We start from the raw sequence: 19,446 nt of genomic DNA on the forward strand, positions 1-19,446 counted from the left end.
TGTCAATATCTACACTTCTCAGGCAGGATCAGTGCTCACACAGCAAGGCCAACTCATCTCAGTGACTGAAAGAGATTTCATTTCTACTGCCACTGTTCGCCAGTGCTTGTTCAGCGACTGTCTTGTGGGTTGACACTGCCAGTGTCTGCCTGGCCACTGTCAAGGACTTGATTCACAACAAAAGAATGCTGGGAGTAACAATAAATTCGCCAAACAACCCGTGACCCTTCAAATTCTGCTTCTTGAAAAGATCCCTTCAGTACAATATGATATGATAAATCTTCACCTTCACGCATCATATGTCAAGTGAGTTCCATAAACCTTTCACTCACTTATATACACTTCCGCAATCTCATTCATACGCTCCTGATACTATACTATACTTACTATACTATACGAAGTCATCATAACTCAAGGGAACTAACATTTGAGACTTCTGAGCCATTCCCTCGACACGAATCAACGACATGGCACGCGCATCAGATCTTAGCTGGGTCTGGGCTTGGCTCCCCCTTGACGACAAGTACGAGTGGGATTCTATCTTCACCATAGACGAGGCTTTTGACAACAAATACTACAATATTACCTTCGCCGCTATCTCCGTTCTTTGCAAGATCCTCAAAGCGATAAACATCATCCTTGTGCCCATCGTAATCCTCCTCGGCCACTGGCTTGCCAGCTTGGCCGTACTAATCCTTTCCGTCGTCAGGCTGTCCATTTTGGTTCTCATCGTGAAAGTATTTGGAGATGGATTCGAAATTCACCAAGAGGTGGTAAGACCATTCTTTTCCACCATGTGGAATACTGGGGAGTGTCTATCGATGTCAAGCCTCCTTACATACTTTCCCGTGATCAGGTTTAGGGTTTGCCAAGCAATAGAAATTGTGAGGGAACATCTCGTTTCTATACGAGACGAGCTATACGAAATCACAAGCATTGACTTTCATTATCCTGACCTACCAGACGGAGACATAACCCACATCCAACCCAGCGATACTCGTGCGGAACGGTGGATGAGGCAGCTGGTCCAGGAGGACAGGATCAGAAGGCAAGCTCGACAAGACGAACAGGACCGGATCGCTGAGGCGGAAAACAGGAGAAGGGGCATCGAGAATGAAAGGATTGGCTTAGTATGGATGGGCCTTCAATCAAGAGGGCCACCAGACCATCAACGCCTTCGAGAACGGTCTGGCCTGAGCCTGGTTGCTGCTCTCAGACCTCGCGAGGTGACACTAGCTGGAAGCTTTAGAGCCAGCGACCCTGTATCTCTGCCTCCGGCCCGTGAGCCCGCTCCGGTACCTTCTCCTGCCCCGGCTCCTGCTGATGCAAGACCTATACCAAGCGGCCGAGAGATCAAAAGGGCCTGGGAGGAAGGAAGGTACATCAGCCTAGGGCCGAGACGTACCGTGGTCAAAGACAGCAGCACACAAACGGAGCCAACAGACCTTGCTAGCCATGGCACGATGACGGAGCCCATAGAGCTGCCCCTCCAACCGCATGTAAGCCGTGGCGTACAGACTGGCCTGGTAGAACCTCCTGCCCAAGGAGAGCCCGAGGCCCCAGTAGTTGTGCCGGAGCTTCCAGTCTCTGAGCCGAATCCAGATCCAGCTTCACCTGAGGACACACAGAGGTCTCTCGATAGGGGCAAGGCTCTCAATGGCCCCGAGCCAACAATCAACACCAACTTGGTTATTATCCATGAAGACAAAGCTGAAGACGAAGTAAAGGAGCCAGAATACTCTGCTGTATCCTCACGTCTCCCCGCCTCTATCGCCCTTCCTGACTCGCCTAAGCCTACAACTGATGCTGAATCTGAGCTCGTGCAGACTCATGCTACCGTCCTCGACCATCCCTATGCTATTGAGTCGCTTCCTCACACACCAGCTCCAGCTATCCTGAAGTCTACACGACAACCTCCGGTCCATTCAACAGCGTCTGCTCCAGAGACTTCGAGGAGAATTGGACGGGGGCCCAAGTCCTCTATTCGCGGCTTAAAGTCAAAGGAGTGTAATGGCATACGTCACCAATCACGAAGGGATGTTCCTATTAGGAATAGTAGACAGGCCAAAAGGCACCAAGACAGCGAGGAGAAAATGTACGAGATTTCCATGAGGTTGTTGGAAGAACAGCCTCCTAGTTCACTCAAGTCTGTGGAGACTCAGCAAGTCATTGATACTACTACCACGTCCGCCAACGTCTCTACTTACTACACGCCCATCTCACATCACGACTCGAAACACGATATTCAAAGAAGCCCCGTCGTTAGATATCCACTTACCCTCGAGCTTCCTTGGCCAGAGACTACTGAGCCCCATGCTACTCCAGAGAGTACATCTGTCTCTGATGCTTTGACTAGCGATCCCATAGGTATAGCCTCGGGAGCCCAAGATGACCAAAGCGAAGCCTCTCTTCAGACCTTCGCGGAGCCCTTTTCTAGCGTCGTATCCGCCGAGAATGAGTCTTTTACGGGATGTCAATCTGCTACAGTATTCCCAAACACTGAGAGGAATCAACAGGCTATGACTGAAGCTTGTGAAAATGTTTCTAAAGAGACATCACTGCTCAAAGTCAATGACGGTGGGGCAGCTTTGCCCTCTGCTTCCACTCCACTCCTTTCAAACACATTGAGCCAATCTGTATCTGAGAGAACAAGTATAGGGCAGCTATCCAGCTCTCATGGTACTAGCTCCATTCCCCTACTTGAGGAGATTGAAGACATAGAGATTTCGCTCGATCAGATGATCGCAACGTCTCTCCTGCCTAGGTACAATGAATCTGAGGAATATATATATAACGATAGCCTCGATGACCATGATGTTGTCGGAAACCAACAAGAAAGCCTGGACGGAGGACCAGAAACACCAGCCGCAAGACCCAATCCTCACGACAGTGACGAGGAGATGGGGAGTTTCGAGCCTGGTGCCGCCGGGGATCCCTGCGTAAGGTCAAAGGAGGAGCAGACCCCCCTAGCATCTACAATTTATGACGCTCAAATGGCCGATGTATGGCGACCAAATGAAGATGAAAGTAAAAGAATTGGAGATGCAGCTCAGGACCTGTTTAAAGACCTCATGGGCCAAGATGACGAAGACTCCTCGGAAGACACAAAACCAGAAAGAGAGCCATCAATGAACCCAATGAGAGAGATAGTAACCGAAGATCAACAGGCAAATCTCGAAGATACTCCTATGCAGGATATGCAGTCGTCTGCACCACCCGCCATTACCGCTGGACTTCACTTACCGATTCAGCAACCAGAGGGCCCGAGTGTCCAGGCGCAGCCTTTCATATCGCCAGAGTCTCGTCCCGTAGGCCAAGGGATGTCTCCACGGGAGGAAGCCAAGCTTGCGGACATGCTTGTGGCCGCGTTTGAGGAACATGGCCCGGACACACCCACACAAGATGCTCAACCTCCCAGTGTTCGCCCTCAACCTCTCACGTCTGCAGACCCGCTTCTAGAGGCTTTTCGTGCTAGACTCAAGGCAGCAGAAACTGAACCGCAGCCAGACAAGTACGACGTGCAGGTTCCCAAGGACCGCGATCCTCCTGATCCAGTAAAAGAAGCCACCGCTGACCAGCGCGCTAACCGAAAGATTGCGAAACCGATGTCTCGAGCACATAAGTACACTCCCGCGGCCCAATCAACCCTTCAGTCAGTGTCACAAGGGCAACCCCATTCACAGTCGGAAACATTGCGACAAACGCCCTCCCAGGTAAACGAAGACAGAGGAGTTGATATAGCGGAGATGGACTTGGCGGCTCGCAGTCTATTAGACCTCGCAGCTGCTACGGGTATTGTTGTCGGGAATGATGCTTCAAACCAGGCAGCGTCTCCTTCAGGCAAGGACTCTAGTCATAAGGACACTGACGCCCAGAAGACTGATGTCCATATCACAAGCAGTCAGAAAACTAGTACCCATGAGACTAACATGCAGGAGTCATCCATCAGCGATCCTGAGGTCGAAAGGCAAACGGCAATGACCCTGCCAGAGGAACAATCTGGACCAAACTCACAACAACCTCAAAGCGCCTCTGCATCTATCTTGTCAGCTGAAAGCCAGCCCTCACTTGTTCAGTCAACGCCCACTCAAACACCGCCAGCCCAACCATCACCAGCAGCCGCAAGCACAGCCGCAGCTCAGCAACATACTCCTACCACCAATAACTCACCCACCGCAGCGGGCCCCATCAATACGCAACAACAACCAAGTATTTGCCCCGTGATGCATGGCGGACTGCTACTTCCAGGGGGTAACCCAACGCTTTCTAACCCAACAGCTACAGCTACACCAGCACCCAAGAAATCTGGCCCTGACCCCGAGAAGGTTGCAGAATTCCACAGGAAAAAGCAGGCACAACTGAAGAAGCAAAGACCGAAGAAGCCAGTCAATATCTTCATGCAGACGAAACGGCCTGCTGCAGTTCCATCCACACCTGACACACCTCAGAAGAATCCAAACTCTTCCACTCAAGGACGGTCGCCATCACTAACGACTATTGATGAAGGCGATAAGAATACGAAGGCTGGTCTAGATTTGCTCTTTGGTGTTCCAGGGTCTAATAAAAAGAAACAAGGCCTACAAATTATCGACATCAATGGCATCCCGGATCATCAGAGAACTCGGATACAGAAAGATGATGCCGGACGTAAAGATGAAGAAGAAGAATAGCAAAAGAACAAGGCGAAGACGAAGGAGAACAGAGGCAGAGACCGAAGGAGGAGAAGACACCATGAAACGCACACCAAGCAAAAGTTTGCTTGTTAAAGAGTCCTCGGGTATAAATAGAAGTGTGTGATTGGCATTCGGATCCACACGAAAGGCTACCTCATAATGAACCTGTTCTACTTAGCCAGTATGACAAGCCAGTATGGTTAGGTTCCTGAGAAACACGGCACACATATATACCACCATACCAATTTTCAAACCTAGTCTGCTTCGTATTCTGTAGTTGACCACAACATTGCATTCTTATCTAAGACTCTGTATAAATGCTCATCTATTGACTCGTCTGGACGTTATCACATCCCAATACTATGACTCGCTAGAGACATCAAACTTGAGAGGGAAAGTTTGAAAGTAGGGACATCTGAAAGAAGCATCAGAGCCAGGATTGATCTTGACTAGCAAATTGCTCAGGTATGAGGATGGCTGACTTGAGAGTCCTGGAGTTTGATGCCATGATATTCGTACTATGAGCCTTCAGGCGTGGGTGGTCACACATTGTGCGGATGACGGATCCTCAAAAGGGTTTGGCCAAACTGACATGACGAATCTGTCCCAGATCTCTGGTTTAGGTTACTATTAGACATATTAGACATAAAGCCTATATCACGAAGGACTCAGATGTATGAATGTAGTTTATTGCTCCACTGGATCAACCATCCAGACGGGAGTTGCTAAATCACGATAACAATGCTACCCAAACTCCATCCCGAGCAGTCTATTCTACTCAGAACACTCTACGTGAGGCTGTCTGCTTAGCAGCATCCCTCATCGCAGGCGCAGAGACCACAGCAGATCTCACAGCCAGCCTCCTCACCACCACGCATGGTCATATCAGGCTGAGGCTCAGCGCTCTTCGTGCGTGTTAGTCTGTGAAGCATGGAGCCTCGCGTACGATACAACTTACAGGCTGCTGTGTGACGATGTCTCCGTTATCAGAGGTCATGGGGGCTTGCTGAGTGTGTTCCATGGCGGCGGGCATCTTGGATGACTGATGGAGATCGAGTGATGGATCTGGATAAGAAGAGGCAAGGCAGTGGATGATGAAGTAGAGTTGTTTGTTTAGTGCTGTGTATTGTATTGTAGCAAGTCTGCAATCCCACAGCTAGGAACGAGCTCTTAAGTACCTTCAGCCAACTGAGAGGCCTCTCTCTTCACTGAAACTCAGCCACTCCGTTCCAGCAGCTCCTGTCTTTGTCTACATTCTTGATTGGCCTCACCGTATGGTTCCTGTTAATTCAGCTTTGACCAGAGACTCCTGTGACGTACGCTTGAGATGCCGAGTAGCCGTCCAGGCCTGAGATATTGTCTGCGGGAGCAGCCGTAGGGAGAGTGTTCTGGCCAGGGTCCATACTATTAAGGATACTTTGTATAAGACGTACGGCAAACCTACGCCGAGTATGGTTTCGTCCAGGCACGTAATTCGCCAATGATAGGGTCCAAAGCCGTCAGCAAGCCATTAACCGGCACGGTCACTGCCGAAAGATGCGGTGCCGAACTTCCGGAACGCCCGCATTCCACATTTATGCAAGCCTCAAAAGCTTGAATAGGCAATACGACAAACAGGGATAATAAGAGAGACGCAGACAACACCACGCAAGTCATGAGCCACCGAGGGTCCGAGGCAGAGGACAACAGATAAGAATAGGTACATGGATGGATTATGCTATCTTCAGACCACTAATAAATAAGGTGTGATAGCTAAAATAAAATGTAAAGGGTGAAACGAATGACCAAAACCACAAGCTTAAGGTAATGGTTTCAGAGAGCCCATCCGAATTTACTATTGGAACCGCTAGTAATGTAGAAGCAGATTAAAGGCTGCAACACATCAATTGTCAGATTGAAAAGCGTTCCGTGTGACCCCCCTCAGAGTCAATAGTCAATAGTCAATAGCCAAATCAAATGTTAAGTTATCCTTGGTGTTAGCATAAACAACGCGTTTTATAGTGTAGCAATCACGGATGCCACTTCACCAAAGGCAACTCGAGAGGAGCACAAGACGGGCAACACATCGATTCTTCTCGACCCTTCGTTCCCCCCAGCAGCTCATTCCATTGCCATTTCCAGACCTGAGTGCCTTTACTTTTGTCCTTTATTTTTATTTTGTTTAGTACTTTGAGAGCCTCGCAGCCTTGAAACGACTGACTGGCTCCCGTCCACCATCTTGCTCCTCCAAAGGTTGGATCGGAGATTCATCTTCCTTGAGGAACCCACCTTCTCGTTGGATGAATTTCTTTCGAAGCTTGTGGTGCTCATCGGCGACCTCTTGATATATCAACTCATCATCAAATTCATCCGGTGGGTGAGGAGCAGCGCGTGTGGATTCGCGCTCAACTAATGTGTCAGCGAGTGTTGTTCCTTCAGGACCCGTAGGTGCCGTAGGCCTGTCCTGGTCTAGGAACTTGGTGGGGACATCAAGAGGGCCCGGTGGAACAGTATCTCTGGCCTTCTTGAATCTCGATGGTTTGCGCGTCGACTTGATTTCAGATGTATCGGGAGCCTTGGCAGTGCTGGAGCGCTCAACAATTTTGTCGCTCAATGGTTCCACAATCGGTTCCTTCTCCTTCACAGGGGCTTCTCTCACCGGAAGGACAGTGGGCTCGTTCTCCGGTGCGATATCCAGATTGGAAGCAAAGCGAACGCCCTTCTTGCCGTTGGGCTGTTCTGGTTGCTTCTCTTTGATGTTTGACTTGGTGGGCGCAGGTTTCGAGGCTGAGGATGATGATGTTGTTGTCGCCGAGGCTGGCTTGACTACGATACGACCAATGCCTTCTTCATCATCCGAACTTGCATCACCATCCCTATCCTCTGGCTGCTCGGTGAAGCGGGATTTGATGCCCAGTTTCTTCTCCAACTCCAGCATTCTTTGACGGTAATCATCTGTCACAACGCGGCCAGTATACCGACCATATTTGTCTTCCTGGTCGTCGTCATCATCCCCAAAACCTTCGTCACTGTACTCATATTCGTAGTCGTCGCTGTCTCCCTCTTCGAGCTGCAGCTCGGCGACAACAGCACCAACTTCTCCCGAGTATTCGAGCATCTGCCGCCGTAACTCTGCGTCCTCCTCATCCTCATCCTCGGGGATGTACGCTTGCTCGTTGCTGATCTTCTCCTGCTCCTTGGCATGGTTCATGATCTCTTCAACACGCTTAGCATTCCGCGAGACTTGGGGCTTTGGGCCGTCTTGCACTTTAGTATCTGCAGCAAATGCCACTCCCTTAGTGGCAGATGGTGCTAGAGTCGTGGTTTCAAGCTCTGTATGCTGGGAAGGACTTTCTTGGGAGTATTCGGCTTCTTTTTGTTCAGAGCTCTCGATTTTTGAGGCTGAGTTGCCATCTTCGAGATCTTCGATACCGGCCTTCTGAAGGGCATCTTGAATCTTAGGTAAGGCAGTATCAGGCTGGTTAAGCTTGTAAGAGATAACATTGTCGTCATCGTCAAGCTGCTCGATAATTTCTGTGATAGGCAGACCGTCGTCTTCAGTAAAGTCGGGTTGACTTTCGTCAAGCTTGGTCTCAGCAGCGCTGATCTGCTTTTGCAGCGATGTGATATTCGTGGTAACGTAATCGATGCGTCGGTCAAGAATATTCAAAATCTGTTCGCCAGATCGATGTGTCCTCTCACCAAAGATCTCATCAAGTTCACGATCTTTCAAAAGCTCTCCTTCGAATCCAGCGTGAATAGTCTTAAGCTCTGTCTCGCCATTCTTGCATACGGCTTCGACCTCTTCTTTGAGCATCTCATACTCAACATGCCAGGTCTGCCAATGCTTCAGGGCATTTTGCAGCTTGCTAAGATCATCTTCCAGCTGCCTTTGTTGCTTATCAAAGTCCGAGACCTCTGACATTTTTTTTTCTTTCTTTTAATTCGGTGCAACTTTTATGACGCTGCGATGAAAGGAGAAAGATGAGGAAGAAAGTTTGTAAGGCGTTGAAGTCATGATGAATGGTCCAGCCTCTCCACTAAGAAAAAAAAGTTAGGAACCAACCTTTGAAGATTGGCGGGCTAACTTCGGCTATCAATCTGGCTATTTCACCGTCAACGTTTGCCCCACAACAACATCCGCCAATTCAAGCAATGACGATCGATAACTAGCGATCTCAGCCTTAGCGTTATGCACGCCCTTCAGGTCATAAGGCTTTAATCGCGGGGTGCACCAAGTTAGTAGCGAGGTGAACTTCACGCTGTGTGTTATGGCATTAACAGATAATGCTATCTTTGGTTGTGAATTCCGATAGAACATCAACATGTTCAAATGTGGGCAAGCATGTAATACATCGGCCTGAATCCTTCCGACCAACCTCTTTACATGCCAGATGCACTTCCATATATCCAAGGAATTATAAGACGACGTATGGCGGTACCTGCCTATTGAGTTATCCCCACAAGCAGAGGTCGCTGTATAAAAGCAGAAGATCTTTCGCCGTGGGCTGACCTACAACTTCGTTCACTATACATTGATCACCAACAAAACAGTCTTCACTACCTACACATCTAAGCCTATCTGTAACTGTCTCAGCCATGGCAGAATGTAATGAAAGCAAGACTCTTGAAGCCAAGTGCTATTGCGGCTCTGTCCATTACACAATCGATGTACCGGTTTCGAAACTACCTCTACTCACCCATCTCTGCCATTGCAGCCTCTGCAGGTATGGCTCTGGTGCGCCATGCATCTTCCATGCTCCGCTACCGGATGGGGTGAAACCCAAGTTTGTGGAACCATCCTCCAGAAGCAATATGACGAGCTACGCCATCGGGAAGAAGATCGGGACATGGAACTTCTGCTCAACGTGTGGTTGTCACATTGCTTCAACTGGGCCGCCTGAGAACGAGTTCTGGACAGTTGCTTCATCAACATTCGTGAATGCTTCAGACTTCTTTGATGTCCGCAAGCACATCTTCAGCAACTCCACAAAGGACCGGGGGATCGCCGAAGCCCTGACACATGCTGGCGGAAAGGAGTTCATTGACTGGAACCCTTCTGACGGTAGCCCCGAGGCAAAGATCGTTGAATCTCATGTGGAAGTTGGGAAGGACGGGGAAGAGCGTCTTCGTGTGGAATGCGAGTGTAAAGGCATCTCTTTCACTATTCCCCGGCCGAGCCAAGAGATCAAGGAGGACAAATTCTATTCACAATTCGTTTCTCATAGAGATGATACCAAGTGGCTTGCGACTTTTGACGCATGTGACGATTGCCGGCTTCACAATGGGACTAACGTTGTGGGATGGACGTTTGTCCCTTTATCCATATGCGAGCCCCGTATCGAAGACGATCTACTCATTGGGAGCGCCAAGACGTTCAAATCGTCGGACAATGTCGTGAGATCCTTCTGCGGCACTTGCGGTGCAACTGTTTTCTTCTCTCACGCTTGTCGAAGGCCGTCTGAGAACCATCATGTTGTCGACTTGGCCACGGGTATCATCAGAGCGCCTGAAGGTGTCATGGCAGAGAAGTGGCTCACTTGGCGAGCAAGGTTGGCATGGGCTGATAGCGGAAAGAGATTCGATAGTGGCTTCACTGAAGCACTGCAAGAAGGCATGAACAAGTGGGTGTTGAAGAGAGAAGGTCTTGTTGAGGATTACAATATCGGTTGATGGCTCCGATATTCGGAGGTTTGCCGAAGGACAATGCATGTTAGTCTCGGGGTTGTCAGGTGTTTGTTGGTGAAGTGACAACGATTCACGACTGCATGGTTAAAGTTCAACTGTCAGAATAATAGCAAACATTTATTCCTCTATTTCCTTATGAATTTTTATATAAACTTAGCCATGGCTATTAATCCCATCAGCGGCATTCGCCTCCCGAAGCCCGTCCTGTCACTAAGTTCTTAGCGGGATACACCCCGAGTCTGGTGTGCGGCGACATCGCTTCATGAGCCCAAATCTCTATTCAGCAAAGTCGAAAAAGTTTATGTCTGATACCTCTGACTTGTACCGGCTCTTTCGATATTAGTTACTTGTGGTGCGGCCACTGAGCTCGAATACCTCGTCTATAGCACGGCGTTGACTTCATGAGTGGATTACCCGAGCTTTCTGCGAGTTACCACCACTAAAGACAAGGCAGCTTCACTTAAACATCTCAAGACGTTGCCGATTTCAATGCGTCATGTCTTTTGGCGGGCTTTTAGGCAACCTTTCAGTTTCATAGCGGTACAACGAGTCGCGGTATCCACCATGGCCTCAAAAGGACGGTCCTATAATGTACGCAACCTCTCATACTGCTTCAAGAATAAGACAAGAAGAATGGCCAGCTGACTTATTTTAGGATGCCATTGATGCGCTCAACTCACTTCAGACACCTTTTGATGTCGTCGAGGCTCGTCGGAAGGCGGGGATAAGGCCTGATGCTGTGTCTATCAAGGAAATGCAGACATACCTTCATCGCATTGGATATACTGTAAGACTCTCGAGCACGAAACATATGCATGAGACTGATCAAGTGACAGCCGTCTGATCTCAATCGCCTAAATATTGTACATGTAGCCGGCACAAAAGGCAAAGGTAGTACCTGCGCCTTTGTCGACTCTATCCTCTCTCAGTATCAGCACACAAGGGGCACACCCCGCAAGACAGGCTTTTTCACATCGCCTCATCTCATCGCTGTTCGTGAGCGCATACGCATCAACTCAACGCCCATTTCAGAAGACCTATTCGCAAAGTATTTCTTCGAAGTGTGGGACCGTCTCGAATCGGCACCGAAAGATGATGCAAAGAAACTCATGGCTCCTCGACCTATTTATGCGCGATATCTGACTTTGATGAGTTGGCATGTCTTTCTTCAAGAGGGCATAGATGTTGCTATATATGAGACTGGTATCGGTGGTGAATTTGATGCTACAAACGTTGTGGAGAAGCCTATAGCATCTGGCATTAGTACACTGGGCATTGATCATGTGTTTGCTCTCGGTGATACGGTGGCTAAGATTGCATGGCACAAGGCGGGCATCGTGAAGACTGGAAGCGCGGCTTTTACAATCGAACAGGTCCCAGACGCAGAAGAAGTTCTGAGGAAAAGAGCCTCGGAAAAGAACGTGGATCTGAAAGTCCTACCAGTCGACCCTCGGCTTAGCAGCGTTCAAATTCGACCAGATGCAACTTTTCAGAAGCGCAATGCTACACTGGCTATCGCACTCGCCGAAACAGCACTGGAGAAAGTTGGCATTTCTCTACCACCTCGGACGGATACTTTACCAAAGGAGTTTGTAGACGGGCTTGAGAAGGTTGTGTGGAGAGGTCGGTGTGAGGTCAAGAAGGAAGACAAGGTGACATGGCACGTCGATGGCGCCCATACTTCTGATAGTCTCAAGATGTCTTCTAAGTGGTTCAAGGACGAAACTTCTGGACGGTAAGTCATTATATTACCCTATCCTGCCCTTCAACTAATAGATTCAGCAATGGACCGCGTGTCATGATCTTCAATCAACAAGGCCGCTCAGAAGCTGTCGACTTTCTCGAGTCCGTCTTTAAGGCGACCAGACGAGAAGGACAACCAGCATTTGACCATGTCATCTTCTGCACAAACGTCACCTATGCAGCATCTGGCTACAAGCGTGACTTTGTCAACCGTCAATTCGACCCTGCTGAGATTGATAAGATGACTGTTCAGCAACGGTTTGCGGATAAGTGGATGTCCCTTGATCCCACGGCCACAGTAAAAGTCATGCCCACAATCGAACAATCCATTAACTACGCCCGGCATCTTGGAGAGGATCTCCCAGAGGGAGAGACGGTGCAGGCCTTTATCACGGGAAGCCTGCATCTTGTTGGTGGTGCCTTAGGAATACTGGAAAAGGCCGATGCTCTATGATTTGATGATAATAGAACGAGCTGGTTTGGTGGGCACATCAGGGAGTATTTATAATAGACCTTCAGGCTCCAGCGCTCGCAAAACACCCCCTGCAAGATACATGCTCCCTGTCGACAAAACCTTCTGATGAGATCCTGCAACTTTTCTGGCCTCAGTTACAGCGTCCTGGATATTATCAAATGTGTTGACCTCGCAATTAGCTGCTCTCTCAGCCATCATTTTTGCAACACGTGTCTGGACACTCAGATCTCTGGCTTCTTCATCCGTTGACGGTCCCTCCTGATCGTTCCTTGTAAAGAGCGCATGGCTGAATATGTTTTCTCTCCCTGTAACTTCTTGAACAGTGTCAAGCAATGTTGCCAGCAGTTGTGTTGCATCTCTCTCCTGCTGGTTGAAAACCAGAACTGCCGATTCATCGTTTCCAATATTCGAAGCAAACCATTTTGCGACCTCATACATGCTATCCTTCGTATGCGCACCATCCAGGTACCAGCCAATATGGCCCTGCTGAATGATCTCACAGCGCCCTCTGAGACTTGCCTCCTTGAGCCCTGTAAACATCTTTTCTGGAAGGTTAAGAAAAGCAGTCTTGGGATCAACACTCATACCTAGATGTTGTCGTACAGCAAGCACAGCAAGAGCTTGGTTATACTTTTGAAAATCACCTGGTAGTCTCCCAGCCACACCTCCCCATCGTTCGACACTGGCGTCATCCAACTCGATGAGCTCAGCGCCTTTTTCTGCTGCTCGCTGTTGAAGTACTTGCCTCACGCCAGGCTTCTCGTCCATGCGTCGGACAAAGCCACGCACACCTGGCTTAAGAATGCCGGCTTTGTGCCATGAGATCTTCTCAACCGTGTCGCCCAGCATCGCGACATGATCTATACCCAGCTGCGTGATGACCGCGGCAGAAACAGCTTCAGGAGGCACCACATTTGTAGCGTCGTACTCTCCACCAATACCGCATTCAAGAACAACGCTATCGACCTTTTCTCTCAGGAAGATATGCCAAGCAAGGAGTGTCATAAAGCGGAAGAAGAATGGCTTTGAGCCAGGTCCTTCGGACTCGGTGAGGCTTTTGCCATCCTTCTTAGCAGCTTCAGACAGCCTTTCCCAGAGCTCAAAGAAAGCCTCAGCGAAGAGTTTCTGAGAAACCTGCTCTCCTTGAATGGCAATGCGCTCGCGCGGACTCACGAGATGTGGGCTCGTGTAAGTCCCAACAGTCTCGTACTGCCGTAGCATACCCGTCGCAAATGCGCTTACAGAGCCTTTGCCTTTGGTGCCCGCTATGTGAATGTGTCTCAGACGTGCAAGATCCTTTGGTTCATATCCAGCACGTCGGAGCCATTCGCGCATCTCAGGAATAGCTAAAGCATTGAGATCTTTTGGTGGTACAGAGGAGGCATTTGGGGCAATTGATTTGTCAAAAAGATTCGTGGCTTGGCGATTTGAGTAAAGTGTCGAAAGTTGACGGAGAGCTTCATTGTAATCGCGGGACACGGTGCCAATGCCCCTCCGTGCCGCCATTGTGTGCGTTAATTGATTTCTCAGCAGGGAACTGAGGTTTTCATTCAGTAGGTAGTTTAAACCAGTGCTGTCAGGTCTGGCTGAGACATGAGTGCATTGATACAGGTCTTGTAAGAATCAATGCCCAAGTTAAATGCGAAGGTGAAGAAACGGAGTTGGATGAGTGGCTTATTAGGTCGTCATGTGTAACTTATGTGGTACTTCTACACCAGCCTTTTGTCCCAGTTGACATACTCCAGTTATATTGGCCAACAATTCATATACAACAAAAACCAACAGTTTGATGTTATTGTGACAAGTCAACGATCAAGTATTCTTCGCTGCCAACAATGTCGAATTCGATCTCTAAAATTTTGACTTCCTACTGGATATTAACAAGTTGTTCAGTTCTGGTGTTGTGTTAATCAACAAATGATGAGGAATCATGCAACAAGGCATTAATATCGGCAATAATAAATAGTCAAAAGATGGTAACCACGCCCTCATCGTCTATTGCTATCTAATACACGGCTATCCAGCCTCTCTCTAGACACGACGGCGCCTGGGTCCAATTATACACAACAAATGAGACATCCCTTTTTTGTTTAATCCACACGGAGACTCTGAAGACGGGCTTCTGTGGCAATCACCTATAATCATGTTAGCAAAGCAAAGATAAACATATGGAAAACGATAAAACTCACGTCGAGAGCCTGCTGAACCTCCAACACCTTGCGAACCTCACCGAGCCAATCCTTACTCAAGGTCTTGGCCCATCCATCCAAGCCGTTAATTTCTCGCGCCGCAGAATCCAGATCACCCTCCTCAAGGTACGTTTGGGTTCGGGTGAGAATGCTCTCAACATCGTTACCGTCCGCAAGACCTTGCTTCTTGAACATAACGTGGCTAAGAACCCAGCTGGAAGCGTGGCTGGCAACACCGGCCTCATCGGGTAACAATGAAGCCTTTCGGACCTCATTGGCGACACGACGGAAACGGTCGATCAGCTGGGAGGTAGTAGAGATACCGCGTTGGTAAGCGGATGGGTTAACGGAGGCGATGGCGGCATTGACAACAGGATCATCGGAAGCGATTTCTCGGAGAGCAACGAGCTCGCGAATAAAAGGGCGAGGGTGGTGGTCATCCTCCAAGCTGGCTCGGACAGCCTCAACGGCGACGTGCAGCTGCTGAGTCTTGAGGTTGGTGTCAATAACATCGTTCCAGCCTGTGGTAAGCTTCTCAAGGTCTGATACGGCAGACGACAGAGCGTTCAGCTTGCCTAGTCGGCTCTCACGCTCCTGCTCAACTTGCTTCTCAACATCCTTGGTAAACTCCTTCTTAAGGGCCAAAGCCTGCTGCGCGAGCTGGTTCTGGAGTTTCTCCTCGTTGAGTTTCTTCTCACGCTCAAGAAGCACATTAACTCGGTCCTCATAGTTTTCTCGGACCTTCTTCATCTCCTGCTCAAAGTCTTGTCGCCATTGGTTCTCCTGGCTGATCATGGTGTTCTCAACACGATCGATTAGATCTGTAGCAGCCTTGTCGAACTCCTCAATCTTTTCTCTGACTTGCTGGGCAGCCTTCTTCTCGAACTCACCCTTCATGGCCTTAAGCTTGCCTCCAACCTTGGCGATCTCATCCTTAGCCTTGCTAACAGAGGTGCCATACTTGCCATGAGCATTGTCGGCGTTGATGACTAGGATGAGGTCGTTCACCATGTGGACGAGGTCTTGAACAACAGGCTCCTTTGCATCCTCGAGCGATAGAAGGTCGATTGGCTTCAGAGGAGGGAACTTAGAAGGCTCATTCACTTCTGGTGCTTTGAAACCGGAGTCAGACCTGGGGGTAGGAGCAGGCTCCTCAACCGCCTTCGCAACAGGCTTGGCCTCGACTGGAGCCTTAGCCTTGGGCTTGGGTTTAACAGCCTCCTCGGCCTTCTTAGCAGCGGCGGAAACAGGGCCAGCACTTGAGTGACGTCCGGCTTGGCCTGCATCGGCTACTCTCCAGGAAGCGCCGCTTTGGGCAGGAACTCGAACAGCATCCTCGGTGGCTTGAGTCTTTGATCGGCCGGTGATGTTAGGGAACCGTTTCTTGTAGTCCATCTCCTCGAGGTAGAGAACAGCCTGCTCGCCAAAGGGGACGTATTCGGTGAAGAAATCGTGGAAGTTGTCGCTCACGCGAGAGTACCAGACACCTCCAGCGAAACCAACGACACCAAGAACAAGCAGGGTGAAGACAAAGTTCTTGAGCCTTCGGAAGAAGCCCTTCTTCTTGATAGGCGCAGGCGCAGGCGCAGGAGGAGGGGGAGGAGGTGTCAAAGGGACGTCTGTGGTAGCGGCCTTGGTCTCGCCAACATCGTCAATGGTGGTCTCGTGGATTCTCTCGGACGTAACCGTTTGGGAAGCTGGCAAAACAGGTTGCTTAGTGGGATCGAGCTCGGACTTCTTTTCGACGGAGTAGAAACGCTGGAATTATCGTCGCGGTTAGTTTATTTCTGGTGGAAGCAACTAACACGAGCTGTGACGTTGTAAAGAAAGCTTACCTGACCAGCAAGGCCGGCACGCCGTGTAGCCGCAATGGGCCATTGGCGGGCAGCAGCGGCCACAACGGGCCTGCCGCCAAATGCCCTCACAGACTGAAGCGAAGTTCGCAACATGAGGGATTGCAATGGCGAACAGGGCGCAGTTCGCGATGCAGTTGATTTTCGGTTAGATGGAGTTGAGAGCTGCTTCAAAAACGCTCAGGGTAAAAGTTCGGCAAAAGCCCAGCTCCCGGTTTTGTATGGAGCTAAATGTTAAGCAAGCGGCAGGAACCGGGTGACGCAACTGCCTCATCAACCACCGAATATGATGAAACAAAAACATTCATCTCCATGCCAAAAGGAGCAAGTTTATCTCGTAAGCTCATTCTACGTAGTTGATCAGCCGCTTTTCTCTCCCAATTTCTGATCGACGAGCCTATGGTTAGTACCTTATGATTGATTACATGTGATCAGGAGATCGAAACATGAAGTCATGTTCTGTTGAATCCCTATTCTAAAGAATTAAAATAATCTCAACATATGTTTTGATAGTTGTGTTGGCATATGCAGTATCGTCACATAACAAACACTCGTTCAATTGATGAGTTCTTACTTGGATCTGACTCCAAGACATGTCTGCCTCCCAGACTTCCTCACGAACTCCGTTTTGGGAGCAAAAAGACATGAGACCTCGAATCAGGGGCCCAAACAACTACCCAGACTACTAGGTAGGTAGCTATAAAGAGTTTCTAATGGCAGTGCAATAGATCTACCTAAGTATTTTTGTCAATCATTAGAATCCATAGGTAGTCTTTTAAATTTTATTCTGGCCTCATCCAGACTCACAACGTGAACATGTCAACTCGGTCTACAAATATTCGTTGCTTGATCACATGCAGCACAAGATTTTAGCAACATGGTCCCATAATTCATCTAATAGCAGCCATCTATTCAGAAGCTGTGAAGAAAAAGAAACTATAGAGCGGCTCGTCCATACTCTCCTGCTTGTCCATCTCATGGGCCACCTCTGGGGAATAAGAAACCTTCAGACATTTAAGTCGCCTATGATCGAGGTCTGTAGTTTTCATGCCTCCCCTAGCCACTCCGTATTCTCTGACATGCTGAAGTGCCAGGCTACGGCACAGTCGAGCATCCAGGCCACTCAAGCTACCAAGCAACAAAATTCAAGTTCGGTATTAAAAAAGTATGGACTGAACTGATCCCTCCAAACCCAAGGACTCCGATAAATTATATGACGCGCCCCAGCTCATGCATTACCTCAGAGTCCGTAATCTCGGACAACTCGTCGTGCTGGATCCACGCTGAGGCCTCTGTGATATGTGCGTGGACGTAACGAAAAGTGGACTCTAAACCTGATGCTTCAACCTCAATACCTGCTTAGCAGCTGCAAGGGCCGCTGACGTTGGTGTTGGAGTTCTCGGGAGCCAGGCTGACACCTGGTCGTTGGCCCGGTCGAGCATGTCGTGGACCAGCTTGGTCCAGGGGCAGCTTCTTAGCTATGGCTGTGAAAAGAGTTTGGACGTTCTCGGCAGTCTTGGCAGAAGTCTCGAAGAAGAGGAGGCCAGCCTCACGAGCATAAGCCTCAGCATCGGCGGTGGGAATGGCTCGTTTGTCGGGTTGCTCAGTAACCAAATCCAGCTTGTTTCCTGCGAGGGCAATGACAATGTTCTCATTCGCCTGGCGTTGGAGCTCCTTAACCCAAGCCTTTGCCTTGTCTAGTGATGCCTGGAGGAATATTAACATGGCCCTATGGTGGTTGTAAATCTGGTGAACGTACAGATTGAGTGATATCGTAAACGACAACGGCGCAGTTTGCATTTCGGTAGTACATGGGAGCGAGAGACTTGTAGCGTTCCTGGCCGGCAGTATCCCAAATCTCGAACTTGACAGTAGTGTTCTCATCGAGAGAGATGGTCTGGGTCAAGAAGGCAGCACCGATGGTGGACTCGCGATAGGAATCGAATTGGTCCTAGAAGGTCTTGGTAAGTTGCTGTCTCATACAATGACGTGGGCGCCAGTAGTTCATACCTTGACAAATCGCAAGACTATTGAACTCTGAGGTGAAAAATTAGTAAACTATCATATCAGAGACTGTCGTTGCGATATACCTTTCCGACAGCGGACTCGCCTATGTCACAAGTTAGCAAATATGCTATGAAACCGAAACGGGCAGGCAAGGAATGCCGACAACATGTAACATACCTAGAAGAACCAGCTTAAACTGAGCGAACCGGGTGTTAGTGCCGCGGGCGCCAGCGGGAGGTTGTCGGGAGGCCATAATGAGAGATGGGAATGTGGTTTCGAGATGAAGAGGTACGGAGAGCGTCTATCAAGAGTGATAGTGGCAGCAGCAGTGGCGGTATGACCTGAAGGTTGAGGGATCGGACGTGTCCTAGAACAACGGCGTGGAGAGACGCTCGGACCGGAAATCGTATCGGGGTGATTGCGCGACGGAAGCGAATCGAGGAAGAAGGGAGATTTAGGGCGAGAAGGTAGGCGGCGATAGTGAGATGCAAGACAAAAGTCGAGGCTGAAGGTGAGAGGCGAGTCTTAAGATGGGGCTTCGCTTCTTTGATTAAGACGGGACAGACGTGGATGGGACTTGGGGAGGTAAAGTGACTGCCTTGGTTCTTTAGTCCTGAGCCGTGACTGGCTCAAATGGCACGAGGCACACGTCAGGCAGGGCCTGTTTTGGTGAGGGACACCCACTGTGCCACTGTAGTAGGCGGGAAGACGGGGTCTCGGAGAGGTACACTTGCGCAATGCTCACACGGTAGCTGTACTGATACAGGGACCCCGATTTGGGCGAACGGCATGTACCTCTACATCTTACGAGCCTCATCCCATGGCTCTGGGCTTGTGAC

The 19,446-nt window shown here is 49.4% G+C and overlaps 8 protein-coding genes across 8 annotated transcripts; 3 read left to right on the forward strand and 5 right to left on the reverse strand.

Annotated features, from left to right (window-relative positions):
- Positions 1-467: 467 nt before the first annotated feature.
- FOIG_01558 (uncharacterized protein) lies at positions 468-4,670 on the forward strand (the record flags this gene model as incomplete). The annotated part of the gene is made up of 1 exon (XM_031198520.1): positions 468-4,670. One exon carries the CDS (start codon positions 468-470, stop codon positions 4,668-4,670), a length of 4,203 nt encoding a protein of 1,400 aa, XP_031074287.1.
- A 484-nt stretch (positions 4,671-5,154) lies between these two features.
- On the reverse strand, positions 5,155-6,136 carry FOIG_01559 (uncharacterized protein). The gene is made up of 2 exons (XM_031198521.1): positions 5,632-6,136; positions 5,155-5,578 (listed from the first exon to the last, which is right to left on the reverse strand). The coding sequence occupies exons 1-2, from the start codon at positions 5,704-5,706 to the stop codon at positions 5,480-5,482; spliced, it is 174 nt and encodes a 57-aa protein (XP_031074288.1). The 5' UTR covers positions 5,707-6,136; the 3' UTR covers positions 5,155-5,479.
- A 137-nt stretch (positions 6,137-6,273) lies between these two features.
- Positions 6,274-8,685, reverse strand: FOIG_01560 (uncharacterized protein). The gene has a single exon (XM_031198522.1). It carries the CDS (start codon positions 8,575-8,577, stop codon positions 6,835-6,837), a length of 1,743 nt encoding a protein of 580 aa, XP_031074289.1. The 5' UTR covers positions 8,578-8,685; the 3' UTR covers positions 6,274-6,834.
- A 566-nt stretch (positions 8,686-9,251) lies between these two features.
- Positions 9,252-10,325, forward strand: FOIG_01561 (uncharacterized protein; the record flags this gene model as incomplete). The annotated part of the gene is made up of 1 exon (XM_031198523.1): positions 9,252-10,325. One exon carries the CDS (start codon positions 9,252-9,254, stop codon positions 10,323-10,325), a length of 1,074 nt encoding a protein of 357 aa, XP_031074290.1.
- Positions 10,326-10,829: 504 nt separating this feature from the next.
- Positions 10,830-12,537, forward strand: FOIG_01562 (folylpolyglutamate synthase; the record flags this gene model as incomplete). Its single annotated transcript, XM_031198524.1, has 4 exons — positions 10,830-10,931; positions 10,996-11,127; positions 11,177-12,075; positions 12,123-12,537. The coding sequence occupies 4 exons, from the start codon at positions 10,830-10,832 to the stop codon at positions 12,535-12,537; spliced, it is 1,548 nt and encodes a 515-aa protein (XP_031074291.1).
- FOIG_01563 (uncharacterized protein) lies at positions 12,099-14,254 on the reverse strand. Its single transcript, XM_031198525.1, has one exon. It carries the CDS (start codon positions 14,062-14,064, stop codon positions 12,586-12,588), a length of 1,479 nt encoding a protein of 492 aa, XP_031074292.1. The 5' UTR covers positions 14,065-14,254; the 3' UTR covers positions 12,099-12,585.
- Positions 14,255-14,357: 103 nt separating this feature from the next.
- On the reverse strand, positions 14,358-16,953 carry FOIG_01564 (uncharacterized protein). Its single transcript, XM_031198526.1, has 3 exons — positions 16,583-16,953; positions 14,748-16,505; positions 14,358-14,693 (listed from the first exon to the last, which is right to left on the reverse strand). The coding sequence occupies exons 1-3, from the start codon at positions 16,694-16,696 to the stop codon at positions 14,649-14,651; spliced, it is 1,917 nt and encodes a 638-aa protein (XP_031074293.1). The 5' UTR covers positions 16,697-16,953; the 3' UTR covers positions 14,358-14,648.
- A 362-nt stretch (positions 16,954-17,315) lies between these two features.
- FOIG_01565 (GTP-binding protein ypt5) lies at positions 17,316-19,301 on the reverse strand. Its single transcript, XM_031198527.1, has 5 exons — positions 18,785-19,301; positions 18,691-18,710; positions 18,611-18,637; positions 18,360-18,551; positions 17,316-18,307 (listed from the first exon to the last, which is right to left on the reverse strand). The coding sequence occupies exons 1-5, from the start codon at positions 18,858-18,860 to the stop codon at positions 17,960-17,962; spliced, it is 663 nt and encodes a 220-aa protein (XP_031074294.1). The 5' UTR covers positions 18,861-19,301; the 3' UTR covers positions 17,316-17,959.
- Between the last annotated feature and the right edge of the window lie 145 nt (positions 19,302-19,446).

Source organism: Fusarium odoratissimum, assembly GCF_000260195.1.
Source record: "Fusarium odoratissimum NRRL 54006 unplaced genomic scaffold supercont1.1, whole genome shotgun sequence".
Taxonomy (NCBI): Eukaryota; Fungi; Ascomycota; class Sordariomycetes; order Hypocreales; family Nectriaceae; genus Fusarium; species Fusarium odoratissimum.